This window comes from Manacus candei, unplaced genomic scaffold (assembly GCF_025592945.1).
Source record: "Manacus candei isolate 608988 ecotype Guabito, Panama unplaced genomic scaffold, ASM2559294v1 h1tg000062l, whole genome shotgun sequence".
NCBI classification, from domain to species: domain Eukaryota; kingdom Metazoa; phylum Chordata; class Aves; order Passeriformes; family Pipridae; genus Manacus; species Manacus candei.
In genome coordinates, this window is record NW_026138110.1 from 1,974,852 (window position 1) to 1,994,441 (window position 19,590).

The following is a 19,590-nucleotide window of genomic DNA, read 5'->3' on the forward strand; positions in this document are numbered from 1 at the left end:
GAACGAAACACATTTCTCGTATTTTTTCAGATTTCTGAACTCAGAGGATCGACCTGTAGATCATTCAGTTGAACTGCACCGGTTACTCAGCTAACACAAGCCACAAAGCTTCAGTTCACTGGGATCTGACCTGCTCTGAATAACATGGTAAGTCACATTCTTGCAGTGCTGGATTGAGAACTCATTTCTGTTTGCACTGTGTGTCAAGTTCCTTCTGACTGGATGAAAGCTACGAAAGCAGTGAAAAGGCTGCCATTACAAACCTGTTAATTGTTTGCTTTTATTGCGTTAGAACACTGGAGCGTGAACCCTGTGCTTGTTCATTTTCAAAGTGACACTGAAGTTGTTTGTATGTTTTATCATTTATTACTCCTTAAAAAAACCCCAAAATCTGTGTAAGCAGGTAATACCCCCTACTTGTACTCCAGTAAAAATAAACTCAAACCACAGCCCTTTCCTTGGATTTAGCATAGTCCTTTGGGTTTGTCACTACCTCAAAGGCTCCCCATCCTCTTCAGTGCTCTCTGCCCCTGCAGGTAAGTCACTCTCCCTTCTCTGTCAGCTTAGGACACGAGCCTAGATAAAGTCCCAGACACTGTCAGCCTGCTCTATGCTATTCCAGTTCAGGGGAGGCTTTAAAACAAGGTGACAAATAAAAGTGAGACACTGAAAGCTGAATCATAATTGAAAAGACCAGGAAAAAAAAAAAAAAGGTAAAGCTCTCTCCTAATAAGAAAAACTATAGAAGTTCAGGCTTTGGAACTGTGGGCCTTCAAACCTGCTCAGGTGTTCTGTTCAAAGAGTTTTCTGTCTGTACCTTTGCCACCTCCACCTACCTCCCCCTCAGGCTCCCCAGCAAAGGCTGCCTTATTTTCCTGACAAACAATTTCTACAGCACAAAAACATCTGACTTTCAGGGACAGTAGCTGGTAGCTCCCACTCCTTCCCCTATCCTTGTTTCCTTCCCATTAGTGGATGTGGAGTCTTTTTAGAAAATTTTATTGTTTAAGAGAGAAAAATGCAAGTAGTCACCTTCTTGCTCCCACTGGAAGATTGTTAAGAGTTAGGCTATCTGTTCTTCACCTCAGTTCCTGTAAAATGCTTTCTACAGTCCCAAATGAACAGACTTTCACTCTAAGGCTTTACTGGTTTAAAAAAAAAAAAATCAAAAATCATTATGCTGTGTTTCACGCTGTATTTGACCAAGCAGCTTTTCACACAGTTTGTGACCAGGACAAAAAACCATTTCAGTGGATTCTCTCATGCACTGCTTTTGTGTGAGATGAAAGAAAAAAAATGGGATGGGAAAAGTTAAACTTGGGTAAGTTTTCTGTACATAGCATATCACCTTTTGCATGAAGAATTCTGAATTGCTCAAAACTCTTAAACAGCATTTCTATCAATGCACTACCTGGATACCATTAGTTTTGTGAGTTTCCCTGATGATCACAGCAGCTCACTGGAGCTGCTGGAATCCAGACTATAACCCAGGGATATAACACCAGAGCACAGAGCACAGCAATTATCACTAGGTTTAATAAGATGATAACAAATTACATTAATCAGACAAATATACCACTAATTATAAATACTAAAATAATAATTTCTTCAACTGAATAATGAACAATATGTAATAAATAATAAAATATTTTTACCTCAGTGACTAGTTTTTTTATTTGATTGTTATTCTAATTTTAAATCTGTGTCTACTAGTGAGCAGTTCTGGTTTTAGGTATTTTGCAGTTCTTTCTTAGGCACCGTACCTCATACAGCTGCAAACAAACAGCATCTATGAATCCAACCTGCATGCTGGGAATTTTGTTTTTCTTCTCTCTGTTCATTAGATCCTGTAGGTAAGAAGTAAACAAGCTCTGTGTTTAAATGCATTCAATAAAAAACCCAACCAAAACCAAGGAGACAGGCTGCAATTAAAAAGCAGCACCTTAAACAGCACAGCAAGCTCAGCCCAGTGGGGTATCAGTAGAAGTGTTACAATGCAGGTAATTTGGCTGCATGACTTCCCTTAGGAGATTTGCTTTGGATTAACAGAGCCCAAATAACTAGAAGCACAGGCAAACTTACTGGGTTTGGATAGGCTGCAAATAGGTACCAATTCAGGAATGTATTTCCTAGACAATTTAGTAACACTGATTTGAAAGAAACAATAAAGTCTGTTGTTCCGGTTCAGAGTTAATGACACACACTGCTGCTGTGAAAGGGAAAGAGTTTGTCCTATATTCTGGTCAGTGGGAGAAATTGTGGATTTTGAAGTGCTGTTTCCAGAAGCCATTCTGCAAGAGGTGATTCTGCCACTTACTGTTGGTTCTATGTTGAGTTCCTTCCGCTCTTTATCTCCTTGATCAAAGAACTCAGTAGCTACAAGCTCAGCAATCTGTAAGAGATTTCACACATTGAGAGCTCTAATGTGGATATATCAGACTGGGGACTCCCCCCAGTGAGGCTCCAGCTCTGCATTCCACCACTGCCTTTGCAATAAGGGTTGGATGGAGGAAGCAGAAGCTGTTATGTAGTTTGTATTGATTAAATCTTAAAAATGAAGCACATACCCGTTGCTGGACTGGCCATGGTTTGGTTATAGCTGATAAATCACAAGCAGTCATCAGCATGGCTCTGTAGAACAAACAGAGAGAAATGCATGAGCTACTATATAGTGAAATGCATGGAGACACCAAGGCAAGTGATCAGTAAAACAGAATTTCAGGGAAGATCCAAGTCAGAAAAGCAACTGAAATTAAAGCAGAGTTATAAATGTAGCCCAGGCCTGATGCTGTGGTAGATGTCTCGATTCTCAGTCTTCTTTTTTCTTCATTGCCAGTAAGGAATCAGCTTCAAACCAAACTGCCTGTCCTGATTCTTCAGTTACAGGTTTCAGAAATTCACTATTTAAGCATAAAGTATCAAGAGCAAAACAACGTGGTTCCTAGACAGGTACCCTACACTCTCTAGGAAGAACAAAAATGCTCACATAACTTCATATGATACTTAGTAAAGTTTATTCCAGAGGTTGCAGACTTAGTAGTTCTGGCCCAGGGAGTTGTTCAGTGCCTATATGACAGTGCCAGTTGTACAGGCCCAGAGTGCACAGACCTGCTCACAGTAACATGGCATGGGAAATGGGTACCTAATAGTATCAGCTGACTTCTTAATCATTCTGCTTTTACTTACAAAAATAGCTCCTTCTGTGTGGGGTCTTCCCAATTAAACTGCTTCTTCCTTAGAAGTTCGAAAAATTCTCCTCTCCTCCTTTAAAAGAAGTTAAAAGATTTTGCAGCGTGATGACATGATCCAGACATCCAGCAATGACTACCCAGCCAAACTTTCCTCTGACTTACTTTATGTACAGTGCTAGGTCTGTGGCAAGAATGGCTTGTTTTATCATTTTCAGTGTAGCCTTGTATTCTTCAATGGAAAGGTTGCTGAGAATCTGATTTCCCTTCAGAAAAAAAGCCAAAAAGCAGTGTTATCAGCAAAATGGGCAGCAGCACACCAGTTTGCTAAAATGTCTCTTAAGCTACTAAATCATTTTGAATTGCTAGCTGATGTCATTCTTTTACCCTGCTTCCTTTTGCAGATTCCCCAATTTAAAAATAAAAATTCCAGTCTTCTTGAGTAATGGCAGAAAGTTGCACAGCAACAGCATCAAGATTGACTATTAAAAACGAAACTGTAAACAGAGCAACATCCAAGCTCTCAAGTCCATTTCATTCATCAAAATTAAATTTGCCACGAGCTCCTCCAAAGCATTTCTCTTTCCTCTTCCTCCCCCTCCCCGAAGCAGAGGAACTGTGACAGATCCCAGTACCTGTCTGTGCACCTCTAGTAAATAAAAATATTTTCCCGTTGTGAAGCAGCATAAATAACAAGCTGTTAGACAGAAATAAAAGCTCAGCAGCCTCCTGTTAAACCAAAGCTGGTGAAATGGCAACAACTTGCCTCCCCTTTTTTCCCATATTTGCCCATCTGAATAGGAAACAATCATCACAATACAGAGGATGCCAGAAGCACTGTACCTGTGGTGTGAAAGGAGCAGTGCTTTGAAATGATTGTGCACACTGAATAACTGGGCTTTGGAATTAGCTTAATAACATGAAACAAGAAGAATGTCATTTTATTTGCATATTTACTTAACTTAGGTTTGGCTTCACTTTGGAATGTCAACATTAGCAGTGTTTGGTTTGGTCTCATCAGGGCTGCTTTGTGTATGTGTAGGCTGGAATGTCTTTTGGAATGAGAGCAAGGACTTGGGTTTGTTTGGTGGTTCGTAAGAGGTCATGAAATGGCAACAAAGCCTTTTGTTTCCCTTGGTCCAAGGAAGCAGGTACCCAAAAGGATATTAGCAAGGCTTCCCTTATCAGGCAGCACTTGGAAAGGTTTGGTGGCGCCCAGCAGTGCAACTGGGATTTCGAAGCTGCTGCATTTGCTTTCTTTACCCAAAAAGGAATAAAGAGCACTTGAGAATGTATAAGGGTGGGATTCTATCCAGAAGCTAAAAATAGAAAGTAGAACAGTTTCCTTCAGCATACAGAAGAATGTGGCACTCACTGGGCTGTTCAGGATCATAAGGCATTGATCAAAATGATGATGCTCCATGATCGAGTGGCAGTACAGCTGGGCCAGCGGATGTTCGCTTCTGAGGAGTAAAAACACCCATTAGATGGAGAAATCAAATTAAACATCCAGAAATAACTTCCCTTTTGACATCCTCTTCACAGGAGCGTGGATAAAAAGACAGTGCTGTTACTCTGTCAGAGCACTGACAGCTCTAGTTTTCTGCCTTCTGTACCTGTTGAGATCAGCTGCACGCAGGGAGGGAGAATGTAATATAAGGTTTTATAAACAGTTCTTGTATGAGAAGCAAAGGTAACGAGAAGAGATCACTCACAAGCAAAGTTTAAGTGACAGTTTTGGTTTCTCTAACATCCTAAACACCTGTCTGGCATATTTAGTCAGCTCAACTGCTGGGCTTGTAAATAATAATGCAAATTTAATTGGAAACCCACTAATACCAATGGAAAAATTCCTGCTGACCTCAGTGTACTGCAGTGCAGGGGCCCAAAACGTTGATCAAGTAATTTCCTAGTGTTAGTAACTACTGGTGTTTCATCACCACTATCTTCCTGACCAAACTACTGCAACATCTTACCTACCCTTTGCCCAGGGTAAAATCCAAAAGGAAACAAGGTGTTGGTTGTACTACAGGCAGTGAAAAAACAGCATTAAACCTGCTGTGTAGATGTAGAATTTAAAAATATCTTAGTTTAGAAAATAGAATTTGCAGTTTGAGTAGCTTTAGACGAAGCACAGAAACTCCTCCTCTCTCAAGGATTTCTAATTTCTCCCTGTTGCATAACCCAGTTCTTAGTTTTTGCTGCTGTATCTTCATTTGCAGCCCCTGGTCCCACATTGCTCATACCATCTCTTCAACTAAATCTGCGTTCTTTTGGAAGTCTGTTTTGCTGCTGATCCTGAATCAATTACTCTATTTATAATCTGACCTACAAGTGTTGAATCATGTAAGAAATTCTTTTTTAGCATATAGTTCCATGTGACTTTCTGTACGGTTAAGGATCATTCACATGAACTAGTGGCTGCAGCATTGGGTCCCTCTGTGAGTGAGTGCACAGAGACTCAAATAAAAGTCATAAGAGGAGACCCTGGGGATTTAAGAAGCACAAAAATGTGGAGAGAAAGATGGAAAGACAAACAAAAATGCGGAAAGGGAGATTAAAGGATGCAAGCCCTTGAGGATTATGGGCTGGCTGCCCAGCACCTCCTCTGAGACCACCACAAGAGGAGTACAGAGCAAATCTGTTTGCCTGTTTCTGTAAGGAAACAAACTGTAGGATGGTGCCAACACATGCTGGGTGAAATTCCCATTGAGTTAAGTGGGATGTGTACTGTGTCTCCTAAAGTTCATCCTGACTGCAGAGAGAAATATGTGAGAAATATCTTAGGTTATCTTCCCAAGTACTGCACCAAACTAGAGCTTGCTCAGTACTTACAGACAAAGGACACCACTGCTCTCTGAAACATGCATATTTGGTTATCCAGCTTCCATACTTTACTTTATCCAGGCTTCCTACTTTACATGTAGGATTGGAGGAAAGAGAAAAGAACCCCCCAGCGCATCTACCAAAGGGCTTCTAAGCAGCCCCTTCCCTGTAATTTCCACCACCAGGACAATTTCAATTTTTGAAACCCTGCTGCTTAAGGAAATCATACACTAAGTATCCACTGTCCCTGCTTCAAAGGAAGAAACAAAGAGAATCCGTTCCTGGAAATAAAAACCTTTTCATTTAGATTTGAATGAGAGATTAAAAAAAAAAAAGTCACGGAAATTTCTATTGAAAAAGAATTATTAAGCTGTAATCATCTCTGCTTTACAGCATGTGCAAATGTTGGATTTTGCTGTCTATGACACTTTCCCAGGACATTTTTGAGAGGAGATGACGCATCTCCAGATGTCTTCCAGGAAATTTATTTTTAAATAAATAAAGCAAAAAATAGCTAACTGGTTCCAATCACTGCAAGGCTACAGTTACTGCTGGGATCCCCTATTAGAGAATTAGAAAAAAGTTACTCTTTCGGTTTTGTGGAGTTTTGGAGTTTGTTTGGGTTTTTTTCTCTTTACATCAGTCAGTGTTATTCTGAATGTATATGTGAAAGGCAGGAATTCTGCTTCAGCTTACTGATTTTCTGCCTTTCAGTATTCTCTGCCTCAAACAACCTTTTCCTCCCTTACTGTAGAACAGCAGACCACTTCTTCCAAAGGGCGCTTCAAAACCACTCTCTCAGACAACCCAAGCTCGGTGCAAAACAGTCATACGTTTTTAATGTGATTTTAACTATGCATCTTATCCAAATCTGCCTGGAATTCTCAAAGGACATGGCTAAACCACGAGGAAAACAATCCAAGTCCCAAATGGCCGGGAGACACCTCTGTGTCCGATGGCTGCAGATCCCAGCGCTGTGCTGGCCCACGGCATCAAATCCGTCCGGTTGTCCATCATTTATCCGGGATTTTGTCACTCGCTTGTTTTTATCTCACTTGTCTCAGCCTTGCTTACCTTTGTATGTAAGAGTTGTTCACTCCCCTGTGATCCAAATCGTGGCTCAGGGTGGCGATCAGCAAAGCCAGCGTTTCTAGGTCAGTCAGTTTGCTCTGGGTGGAAAGAGCAAGGCAAGAAGTGAGCTGGGGCTTTATTTTGCGCAGTGGGTTTTATATCTACTTTCTAGCTAATGAAACCTGTCCTCAGTCTAGTCAAAAGACAGTTTGGAAAGGCTTGATTTTATGTTTCTCCCAGGAAGATGTGTTCCCCAGTGCTTGCTCTCCCCCTGGAACTAGGAAAATTTGAGAGGTTTTATGTTCAGTGCCGTTCAGACTCCGGAATCTAGGACATGAGAATCAGCGTGGAGTGAATCCAGGGTAGTTAGGAATAAACAATTTATGGAAATTGGAGTGGAGACTGACAGGATTCCAAAAATAGCAAGCAAACTATCCGGATCCTCAGAGGTTGCTTGACTGCACACAGAGCAAAACTACCCTGGCCATTCCAGCACAGAAGGAAGAGGAATGCCCTTGCCTTTGTCTCTTCCAGCAGCTTTTGTCTTTTTTATTAGGGAAACAAAATTTGTAGGGGAAAGAAATGCCTCTTCCTTCTTGGTATTGGGTTTTGACCTAAAAATAGGATTTATTTATGCTCTCAGAAGTGTATAAAGCAATTAATAGCAACTGTCTGTAATCAAACTGAAGAAACACCTTAATTCTGAATGAACAGAAACATTCTGTTTCCTTCATGAATGTAAAACTGAAACCTAAAAACATACTTTGGATGAATCCTGAATCAGTAGGGATTCTAGCCCTTCAGTAGGGATCATCTAGTCCTTCAATCCAGCCCTAATCAGAATGATTAGGTTGGTTTTTTTCAATTATTATGTGTCTTTTAAGTGGAAGGTTGAAAATTTGTTCAGAAGCATCGAAATGAACATTTAAATCTTTATTTCTGTATTTTTATCTTCTGTTGGTTGTCTAAAGCTGTACTCAGCTTTGAACTTAAAAAAATTTTTCCTGTTGAATATTTTATGGAAACGTCCAGAAATAGGGTCAGGCTTTTCTCCCCCACCTTTATGACTTGCCTGCAGTGTAAGTGTTAACTTTAAAGGACATAACCATGTACGTGCCTTATTTGGGATATTCCCATTGGGAACATCCAGCCGACCATTTCCAGAGAATTTACTGAAACTGGGTACAAAACAACATGTCAACAGTTTCACAAACTAAGCCCTTAAAGCCAGAAGTCTTCAGCAGACATATTTTGATTTCTGGCAGTACCGTGGAATGATGAACATCTTACTGACGTGACAGTCAGAACTATGCATCATTATATAATTTGCTTAGCCAAAAGATTCTTAATGCAGAAAATGTACCTGAATTTTACCAGATTTCAGAGCAGCAAACATGCACTGGGCAGTATTAAAGGCATGTCTCCAATTGTGGTAGGCAACGTTCTTCCGATAATTTTTCTTTACACTTAAAATCCATCTGCAGAGAACCTTGAAGAAACAGCATCAGATAGTTTAAATGTATTACAAATCCATTCTCTTTATGAAAACCAATCTTTCTCTAATCCCACTAGGAAACTCTCTTACAGAAAAAAAAATGTTTTAAACTCAATTGAAACTTCAAATTCAACCTACTTTTAACTGTGAACATAGATAAGAACACGCTTACAACCACTAGTGCAGCCTCTCAGTGAGTTTGTGATACTTGTGGGTTTAGTTTTTTGTTACTAATGGCTAAATGCTAGTGTCAGAAGCACTGCTGCTAATTCAGAAACTGAGGTGTGCTGAGCTCTAACTGGGAGAGAAAAAAAATCCTTCTTTACAGTGACATATTTGATAGAGAAGATATATTATTTAGTTATAGAGTCCTCTCAAGAGCTGTTCTGAAAATGAACATGTGGCTTTTGCCTCCTATCAGCTTGCCAAAAAACAAGCAGAATTGGACTTTGGAAAGCACATAACTATGAGAGAAAGATTACTATATTGCTGGGTAGTTTCTTTTCTATGCTGGAAGAAAGCATGTCCTGGGTGTTTTACTCAACAGTTATCAGATGTTGTGGGTTGTACTTTACTTGAAAAAAAGTGACAGGTAAGTAGGTCAGATAATAATTTAATGTTCCCTAGAACAGGGTCCTTGGTTTAAAGCCAGGATACTGGATACAGAATATTGCTCCATGTTAAATGCTGGCTGAGAATCCAGGCCCTGGTTTGCTCAAAATTTTGAGTGTTCCTAGTGAAAGATGTTGTGCTGACAGAAAATCCAATGTCATTCACCCACAAAAAGGACTCCACTCAGACAGAGGCAGCAGTAATAGGCTACTGGCAGTTTTCTTTAGCTCTCCTGTGGGAAGTTTAAATGGTACCTTCAAAGCTGTCAATGTTCTCCTGCTTCTACTGACACGTGGACTTGCCTGTCTATTCCCGCAGTGTTCTTTTGGTTTTGCTAATCCATTGCAATTGCTCCACTAGGAACTTGAAGCCCTCCCATTTTTAGCCTCCCTGACTCCCTCTCTTCTGTTGGGACATATTCCTTAAGGAAGTACAAGTGTTTGACCTTACTACAAAGGTAAACTAAGTACTGGGATATTCCAGAGGTCAGACTAGGTAATACAGTGATCCTTTTGGTCCTTGAACACTACTAATCTAAATTGGTCTATAAACCACTGATATAGAAAATAAATACATGTTCTATTTAACTAATTTGTTTGCCTATGAATCCCTCCAAATTAACTTTGCATTTGGATAGTGAACTTTGAAAGTTTTCTTGGAAAAGGTATAAAGCAAAAATAAAGTATAAAAAGGAAGGTTTTTACAAATAGATATTGTGTGCATTGACTGAAGAGGCTGAAGAGATTATCTATTTTACCTCAGGACTATAAGCAAAGTAAGAATACCTGTCTCAATCACCTCTGACAGGTGCACATCTACAACTAGATCTGTTGGTTAAAACCTGCAGGGACATTTCCACAGCCCACATAAGGAATCTGTTTCAGTCTCTGTTATCTCCACAACTATGAATTTCCCTCTAAAATCTAATCTAATCTTATGTAGGGAAAGACTAAGATAGTTCCTGCCTTATATGGACAAAGTGAACAATGTCCTCTTCATAACAGCCTTTCCCTTACTGAGAAGTTGCATCTCCCTCCTCAGTGTTCTGTTTTCCAGTCCATTAATCATAGACTGTAAAATTATTCATCATTCAGCAGAAAACTGAGGACAGACCCCAACACTTTATATACCTTCCTAGTTTGCTAACTGCTCTGTAATACAGCTTCCCAGTTCTCTTTCCTGGGGTCATTTCACTATTGTCCCGAATTTCTAAGAATTCCTGGTGTGTGAAGCAGTGTTTGGCAGCATTCATACCTCGTGCTTCATTTGGAAATTCTGCACCAGGTTGAGGTCTGTGAACATGCGGATTGTGCACAGCGTCGTTTCAAAGTCTGACAGCTCAAAGTCACTGAAGTAGAAGTCAGTCAGGTTGAGGCATTGTGCAGATGGCACCACAGCAGCCTGGAGAAGAAGGAGAGGACACAGCTTAGCACTAGGGAAGAGAAAGGATAACAGAAACACCTGTTTTGTAAGAAGAGAAGGGGTGAGACACTAAATTTTACCTTCACGAAAGTGATGATTACCTCTCATTTACTTCCCTTAGCCTTCCATGTTTAATATTATCTTATTACCTTAGATTTAACACATACTTTTCCGTAGATCAAGAGGATAAAGGAAGAATTACCTGGTCAGTCTGTTATCTAAGTCACCTGAGGCAAATTGCAACCAAGAGTATGTGTGCAATTGGGAGAATGAGAAAATAAGGCAGTGGAGTTGTGTGTTTGTTTTTATGAATGTGCAGATATCAAAATCTGTAACTGTTGCCATTTTGCTAAAAATGACAAGGAAAGAGATGTCAGTAAAACAGATTTCCTAACAGGATCCCCATTCAGAACAATTGTAGACAGAACATATTCACAGGCAGAGCTTTCTCAGGGCTGGAAACCTGAAAAATCAGGGTTCACCTGTGATCACTAATCTTTAAAACCTATGGACAATGTTCTTGGTGCAATTTGAGTATAATCATAAACTTTCACCATGAAATTTGAAATTACAAAGTACACAAAAAACCCCCAACTCTACTTTTTTTAATCTGTATTTTTAATTATCGGTAATATCTCCGTGTATTACATGTATTACAGCTCTATGTATTACAACTCTAATTTTCCTGGTGATAAAATGCAGAGTATAGGTCTTGGTTGCCCCGCAAAATACAGGTGTTAAGGTTATGCTAAGTCTTATCCTAACAAAATAAATGTCTACAATATAATAATATACAAAGATCAATGTCTTAGTCTACAGAAAAAAATTCAGTATCATTATTTTTCTGTAAAGGAGTTCTCAGTTCTTCACAGTTGTTTCACCTCAACTTGAGGGTGGATCAAAACAAATCAGGTAAATCTGAAATGGTGGAGGAAATAAATATCTGTGTTTATCTTCCTCTTTGTAATTCTAGGGGAAAACATTTCTCCTGGAAATGTTCCAGCATGGGGAACTGTGTCCCGGGAGCCTGAGGCACTGAAAAGGAAGCATGTGTCATAATCTACAGTATTTTTACATGTAGCATGCAAATCCCCATAACTACATCCAGCAGTCCCTGTTCCATAGAAGTTTGCTGTTACCTTTCTTGTGTGTCAGAATTGGAAAGTCATGAAAGATTATGAAAACCAGTATTTACACAGGGGGAAAAAAAATTCTTGTACCAGTAATTTTGTGTCCCTCAGCCTGGATTCATGTGGTATCTCACCTGTGAGCATGTGAAAGAGCTGTATGTTCAGTGGCAAATAATGCACCTGTTCAGGAACTCTACTGACATAACTGAAAATCTGCAGCTGCAGGCTGGTATTTCACAGGGAAAGGGGCTGGAAGGACACACTCGGAGCTGAACAGGGCACCTCATGCCTGTCTTCTCACTTCATTCATAATTTATCTTTCCCTTCCTTGATCTCCTGCCTTTGACTCCACAACAGTAAGTTTCACTTCACCTGAGACATAAAAACCCCTGCACTCTGTAGCTATTCAAGTGGTATTTAACCAGATTAGAGATTTCCTCTTTCCCTTACTGAAGCCAGAAGAGCTTTCAGCCCCCCATTTTATAGCATTTTAATTTCAAGTTATTGAGCTATGGTCAGCTTCTGTGAGCACTGACCAAGCAAACTGCAGCCTCTTGCCCAATTTCTCCACCTTGGGAATATTACAAAGAGCATGAAATAGTCAAGAAAAGAAGAAAATGTGCCAAAATTCCCCTCTTTGCATAACTGTGACTTTTCAATTCCTATTGCTTACTAGAAGCATCGTATTAATGATAATTAGTAGTGAATAATTAGTGACTGCATTTCATTGCCTGGTTAAGTGTAGAAAGTAATTTTTAAAACCTGTCTTCTATTGTGAGTGACAAACATACAGATCAAGCTTACAGCTTTGTGTAATACACCAAGGCACTCCCTTCAAGGATGCCTCAAACACAAGAATAGCCCATTCTGGAGTGTGCTGAAGTGAGCGTGGTAAAAGGCCAGCAGGGATGCACAGGGAATTCCTGATGGAGCTCAGACAGAAAACTGAAGTACAGAGAAGGAGGAAGTGGGGATGGGCTACCCGGGAAGAACACAGAGACACCACCAAAGTGTGCAGGGCTGGAGATGGGAAAACCAAAGCTCAGCTTGAGTCGGGACTAGTGAGGGATGCAAAGGGCAACAAAAATTTCTGGCAGCAAAAAGGTGGCTGTGGAAAACATGGGAGCACTGTGGTAACTGAGTGGCAACCAGGAACAGTTTTGCTTTGTTTCGTTTGCATTGCATGGTAAAACACAGGTTGTATCCAGGCTCAGAGGAGGTGACTGATGCAGCAGGACATTCTGTAATGTGAGGAAAGTGAGAAATTTTACTACAGCCTATTCCACAATGCAGATAATGAAACAGAATAGGACAGTTCCACTTGGAAGGGAACTACAATGATTTTCTAGCCCCACTGCCTGATGAAGCATCTGCTTTCTGTGCTGTCAGGTTATTTAGAAGCAAAACAGAGCAAATCACAGAAAGGTATATCCAGAAACATCACTTTAATCTATTTTGTCTGGCTTGACACAATGATATGAATGCAAAATGAAACAAATAAAAATTAGATGAGAGCAGAATAAAAAGGCCTGTGCTTGTGCTCTAGTCCTGTGTTGTCTGGTATGTCCTTAGAGAGTGGTGGCTGACACGGGCCAGGACTGTGCTAGGAAGCACATGGACAGGTAGGTGGAGGTGGACACTGGCCCAGTTCTAGGTTTGCTGTGGTTCTGTTTTATTTAGCAGTCAAGATGTGACCACAGAGATTACAACCCAAGCCTTGCAGAGAAACCCCAGGAGATGTGCTGCATTCTGCTCTTGTCCACGGCTCTTTATAGCTGGGCAGCAGCCTGGTAGGACTGAGGTTCAAAAGCCACGTGACACTTACTATTCTAGAAACACCTGTAGTCTTACACCTTGTTCCATGGCACCTTGCTTGTCCAGACCAATCCCATAATACCCAGCCTGTTGCCCCCCGTGTCTGCCTTCCTCTCCATCCCTCCCATTTGTTTTTGTGCAGCAGGGGTGATGCTTTTTCCCTGGAACACCTCCTCCAGCAGAGACCTGGAGAAACTAAGCCCATGCTGTGCTTTGAACTGTGCTTGAAATCACAGCTGTAGTTATTCCTCAGGCAGTGCTTTCCACACACAGAATTAAACATGAGCAGAGCAGGACACTGCACAGAAAAGCAGCCATAAAAATAATAAAAATAAAAAATCACTGCATTAAAAATTAAATACAGAACTTCTACCAAGGCCATAAAGCTGCACCCATCCTTGGGATGCTTGAAAGGGACCAAAGCTGTGAGACATGCAACATTCAGACTTAGCTGCAAAATGAAGAGTTCTCAGCATTTTTTCTGGTTCTTGCAGTGCTCTGGCCAGCCTGATCAGAAATTTCTTCTGATTGAGGCATTGTAATGTTTCCTTTTCATATGATCTACTGATTCAACTCAGGAACTAATCAGTATAACCCTCACTGTCAGTTTTATTTCGGGAAGATGTGCTTCTGTGTGTTTCGGGATCACGTCTGTGTGAAGGACTGCTCTTTGTTCTATTCATGGAACATTTCTATAGGAATAGTAAAAAATTCAATTACCACTGTTACCTGCAGCTCCCTCGTTTCCTCCTCAGCAGCAGAAGCATGGTATGAGAGAACCTACAGAAAGAAAGAAGCAGCCCTTAGTACAAACAAAAGAGCAGTGTGGTAAAAGAGTACTTTTCCTAAAGCAGATTTTTCAGCACTGCACTGCGTTTGCTGATGAAATCTATTGTCCATGCAGGGCCCACAAGGGCTTTAAGGGAGCTCTCTGAATGCATATGGGGAGATATCTGCAACTTGCACAAATCTCCCACAGCACAGAACCTTCTGGAGATAAGTAGGCCAGGAAAACGTAAATAGTTTCTATAAAAGAGCAAAGAACTCTGATTTTCTCTTTGGAAAGATTTCATGCCCCACTTTCAAAGACAAATAATACACGAAACAGCTATAATTATGAGCCTGACATTGTTGCCATAGGAATTCTTTCAGGAGTTTATTCAGACAGAGAAGAAAGTTTTGCCCTAACTGAAACTTGGCACTAAAGTCTGAAAGACAATATGTTTGTTTTAAATTAACTAAATAAGCTCATATTTTTTAGCTCTTGAGAACAAGGGTCATGAAAAGGTTATGGATTATTTTAGGCAACTAGAGACTGATTCTTTTTTAAAGAACCCATCCTATGTGTTAACATATAATCTGTCTGGACCTCCTGTATTGCCCATAAAGTGTTACAGTAGGAGAGAGAATTTCTAATTTGCAATATAAACCAATCATTCTGACAATAATTTTACCCCCTTTTTATTTAACATGACTTAATACGGGTTTATTTGAGAGTTGTAACGTTTCTTTTAGAGGCTATGGGGTACATAATCCCCATTTTAGGAATTCTGCAAATACTCTGTTTACATAATGAATGTCAGGAGATCCAAAGTCTATAAAGTTTTCACTTTCAGCTTCAAGTTATCGCCTCTGAGTAATTCAGCTTCTCAGACTAAAGCCCTCTTCAGCTGTTAAACTGAACAGGAACCAGCTCAAAGGCTGAGAGCAGATGATGTTCATCCTGACATGGTTTGCTGGAGTCTGAGGAAACTGCTGCAAGCCTACAATAACGCTGCTGTTACTCTGTGTGTCCAAAGGGCTGAGCCAAAATCATCACAGAAAACCTCAGACAAGAAAAGGAAGCCCCTAATCCGCCCAAGCGTTTCCTGTTCCTACGCGGCACAGCGTACCCGCTGAGCTGCCCCTGGGCAGCCTCAGGGAGAGGAAAAGATGGGCCCAGCTCACCACTGAATGTCATGAGCGAGGTTAAAACACAGCACCAAATGGAACAGTCTGCCAGCACATCCAGAAACAAGCGGGAAAATTCCCGAGCAACTCCGCAGGCCGAGTTCCCCGGGGGGAGTACTGTTTCTGTCCTGATGTGTAGAGCAGACAGGGTCTGGAGAAAATCACTTTGGGGCTAATTAAGGACCACCTAGTTGTGGAGCTCACCTCTAATGTCACCATCTGTTTGGCCATGGCTCGCTCCACAGCCTCGTACATCTGTGTGTTCTGGATCCCCAGGCCACAGAAGATGACGAATGCTTCCAGGAACTGCTCGTCATTTCTGTTGAAAGCCTTGATCTTTCCTGAGTTTTCTTCCATCTTGTTCACCAGCTGGCAAACACCTATGGCAGGGTACAGAAAGGAAAAGAAGTAATACAGAGAACTGCCACCATATTACCTGTTGTAAGGAACAGCAAGAATTAAGTCTGGGACAGTTTAGCCTGCAGTATGAACCATCACTGTACATAAAAGGGACACACAGGAGTGCTGTAGGATTTTCCCCTGTTTTTTTTTTTTTTTTTAAGAGTAATTTCAATGTATTATAGAATGAATGCTAAAACATATATGAAACAATTATATTTTACAAAGCAGATTCAAAAGTATTTATTGGGATTTGTAAACCAAAAATGTAGGGCTTTAGAGACTTGATTATCCTGTGAAATTCTAGGGTTGTTTTCATCCTAACTTTTATTATTAATAGTATTCTAGATTGATTTAATCCCTAAAGACAATTTGTCCTTTGGAGGCTAATTAAATTTTTGCAACCATGCCAAAAGAACATTTATGAAAGTCAGAACAGTGGTACACAGAGTTTTTGCTTCCTTATTTGAGTCAGTACTGGAATTTTTTTTAAGTAAATGAACTAAACAGAGAATACCCAAGTTGAGGTTCCAAGCTTAAGCAGAGTCACCCATTCCATGAAGATGTGATTGATTCCAGCCTGCCCAAAACACTGCTGAACTTCTTGAAAAGCATCTTACTGAATTCAGCTTGTTAGGCTCAAACCTGTTGGTAGCTGCATCTGTTTATTTTTCTCTTAAGAATTTCTGGACTTTTCCACGCCCAGGCCACTGAAAAGTCTGCCAGGTAACTTCTACCACACCTTGCTGCAGCTTAAGTCCCTGACACCATTTGAAGCAGAGGTACATTCAGACATACACCTCCCTTTAGTTTTGCCCAGCAGATGGTAATTTCTTCTAAAAAGCAGAATATTAATGAAAGCAGCTGCATTATAAGAACATGTTGTCTTTGGCCAAAACTGCTTTGGGGGTGATTATTGTCTTAAGTGAGTGCAAATGTTTTCTCCCTCCCATGAGTGTGAGTACTAACAGTTTGGAGCATAAAAGCCAGCATTTTCCTGGCCAACTGCAAATACATCTCAGGGATTGTGTAATCTTAATATTGCAAACAAGATTCTGAACCTTAATGGGATGAGAAGACTAGATCACAGGATCACAGTAAAAAACATAATCCCAGCAAATAAGGATTTAAATAAGGAAAAAGATTAACTTTCCCTGGGAAAAAAAGAAGCTGATTTATAAAACCCTGTAGGAAAATCCCATGAAACTCACTTTCAGATCTCTGTTTAGCATGGTTTATGACATTATAATTATTCCCATAGCAACTGTGATGTCATGAACACAAGATTAAGCCCCAACAGTGAGTATGCCACAAAAGTAAATGAATTCCTAAAAGACACAGCATTTGGATGCACAGAGATGTCTCTTAAAAAAAATAGAGAACTGCAGTGAATATACTATGTAGTACTTCAGACTCTTTAAATCCCTTTCAAATACTTCCCCAAAGCACTGAGATTCCCATATATTACAAATAAAGGAACTCCAAAGTCTTTTACTGGGACATAGTTACAAAACCACAGCAAAATTCTGTAAAGCTTTCACCACATACCTGAGAAATGCACAAGTCAGGAGAATAAAAAAGTTCTTTTCATCTTTCTTGCCAGTAAGATCTGCTTGGTTTTGCTGCGGACAGTTTTTCCCACCTCAATCCCACTTCCCAAATTCTGGTTTTGGCTATACCACTCTTAAAATAATTTTAAAAAGAAACCAGACTTATAATAATAATAATCATGGATGCTGTATAGTGTGGCAAAGGAGCTTCTGGATATTGTCCCAAAGACAACTTCTTGACCTTGCCCTATTAAATATCTGAACATTAGGCAGATGTGAAACCAGAAGAGACTTCAAAGAACATTTCCCAATGAGAATTACTCAGATTTGAAAAACCCACCTAAATGGGTGGCCTGACTGAAATTCTTGCACTTCCATAGAAAATCCCAATAGAAAAAAAAATCCATGAGATCAGTAGCTCACAGCATAGTGAAATATCTCTAATTAAAGCTCAACAGTTCAGTCTTCACCTTGGTCTACTAGGGTTTGCTAGAATATTTAAATAAAGTAATAAAAGAACTCAGGAAAGAAGCTAATACCAAAACTCCATTAGGTGAAGAGGATGCTTCTCTTTCTGCTTCAAAGGTTAAAAAAAATAATCTGTCTTCACAAAAAAAGGACCTCATATTTACTATAAAAATTGGGCTCTGCAGTTTTGCCATAATTCCCAAAGAAAATTATTTGAAGACCATTAAAAATGCATTCTCGGAACTCTTAATATTTACTGGCCAAATTTTGTAAAGCTGAGTAAGTTGGATTCATGCTACTGTCTAGGGATCAGTATGTTTTATTTTTTGTTTGCTTGTGGAACTTACTGATGCCAGGAACTCAGGCTGATACTCATTCTGCTCTTTGGTAACTTATTAGGTAAGCAACTTATACTCAGGGTGGTCTCAGAGGACTTATTAATTGAAAACATGAAAATTAAGGATCTTTTCTCCCGGCTTGAGATTCCATGTTGCTTGGATTTTACTGTGGAGCACATCAATATTTCTGTGAAATGTATAACGACATTTTTGTAGAGATACCTACCTATCACTTTATTCTTTTTCCCATTTTTTATTGGTGTACACAGCAAACTCTTTATGTGTTGGCTTACATTTTCTGCACTGTCATTCTGTTAGACAAACAAAAAAAATACAGTTACAATTTTAGAGACGAGTGTTCAGGTGGCTGAAGGTGGGTCTGCAACTATTCTTTGCTTACATACTCCTTCAAAAGGAACCATGTCTTCAAAGAGTTTGCACACAAACAACAAGTAGGAAAACTACTACCAGCTAGGGCAACATTCTACATCCTTCCAAAGATTTTCCATCGTGTCTCGTGCTCCAGTAGAAGGAGAATCAATTTATTTGGGGAGTGGAAGGTTGGATCAAGAAGGCAATGCCTCTTTTTCAAATACCTGGTGAGAAAAGGATGTAATTCTACTCTGACTGCTCCTGGAATAATGTGGCAGCTGCTGAGAAGTACATTTGGTCCAATCTCTAATTGTATGTGACACAAAAATTGGGCACACATTAATATTTCCAATCAAAAGGTTATCTTGGTGGTTTTTTTTTTAACTATTGTTGCTCTGCTCTCTGGTGCTGTGCAAAGACTGTAGATAAGATCTTGGCAGGTGAGTGCACAAACACTGTAATGCTTACAAGTGGCAATAGGAGATGTGATTCTTTAAAGAAATCATTAAAGGATTACATCATGCCACATACTTTACAGACTCCAGCCACTTAAGTACTATTACTTAATAGTAGCCCATTATCAAGAGGGTTATACAGAATAACTCAGGAGCATTGTTTTCTCAGCTGCAATACCTGTGCAATCAGCTGTAAAAAAAGGAGATAAGAATCAGCATCTCTCCCTAAAAGTCAAACAGGAGAGGACTGGAGATGAAACCACAGTGCACGGTGCTTAATAGAAGTGCCTGACCCAGTATTAGTGAAAAGGAAGGAGAGTAAGCCAAAACCAGGCTTAAATGCCTTAAGTGGAACTTTGTCTCCACTGCACTAACTTTGTTGGTTCGGGGAAGAACATGGACACCTGACAGCTGAAGCTTAGCATTTGGCTTCTGTGCTATCCTTGGAAATGGCCTGAACCTGAGGCAACTTCACAGCTCAACATCACAGCACAAATAA

The 19,590-nt window shown here is 40.1% G+C and overlaps 1 protein-coding gene and 1 long non-coding RNA gene across 7 annotated transcripts in view; one reads left to right on the forward strand and one right to left on the reverse strand.

Annotated features, from left to right (window-relative positions):
* LOC127478827 (uncharacterized) overlaps nucleotides 1-19,590 on the forward strand; it is a 45,757-nt gene that overhangs the window by 14,691 nt on the left and 11,476 nt on the right. For both annotated transcript variants that reach the window (XR_007907369.1, XR_007907368.1), the window contains one exon: nucleotides 31-147. This is a non-coding gene — a long non-coding RNA (uncharacterized LOC127478827). The remainder of the gene's footprint in view (nucleotides 1-30; nucleotides 148-19,590) is intronic.
* The window catches only part of PDE5A (phosphodiesterase 5A), a 50,169-nt gene that overhangs the window by 5,415 nt on the left and 25,164 nt on the right, over nucleotides 1-19,590 (reverse strand). For 4 of the 5 annotated variants that reach the window (XM_051805001.1, XM_051805005.1, XM_051805006.1 and 1 more), the window contains exons 9-20: nucleotides 18,491-18,575; nucleotides 15,714-15,889; nucleotides 14,280-14,339; nucleotides 10,447-10,593; nucleotides 8,449-8,574; nucleotides 7,089-7,183; nucleotides 4,564-4,651; nucleotides 3,354-3,454; nucleotides 3,187-3,264; nucleotides 2,568-2,631; nucleotides 2,318-2,392; nucleotides 1,764-1,847 (exon numbers count right to left, since the gene is read on the reverse strand). In XM_051805001.1, coding sequence (XP_051660961.1) covers nucleotides 1,764-1,847; nucleotides 2,318-2,392; nucleotides 2,568-2,631; nucleotides 3,187-3,264; nucleotides 3,354-3,454; nucleotides 4,564-4,651; nucleotides 7,089-7,183; nucleotides 8,449-8,574; nucleotides 10,447-10,593; nucleotides 14,280-14,339; nucleotides 15,714-15,889; nucleotides 18,491-18,575 — 1,179 coding nt within the window. The remainder of the gene's footprint in view (nucleotides 1-1,763; nucleotides 1,848-2,317; nucleotides 2,393-2,567; nucleotides 2,632-3,186; nucleotides 3,265-3,353; nucleotides 3,455-4,563; nucleotides 4,652-7,088; nucleotides 7,184-8,448; nucleotides 8,575-10,446; nucleotides 10,594-14,279; nucleotides 14,340-15,713; nucleotides 15,890-18,490; nucleotides 18,576-19,590) is intronic. The other variant, XM_051805002.1, reaches the window with a different exon arrangement.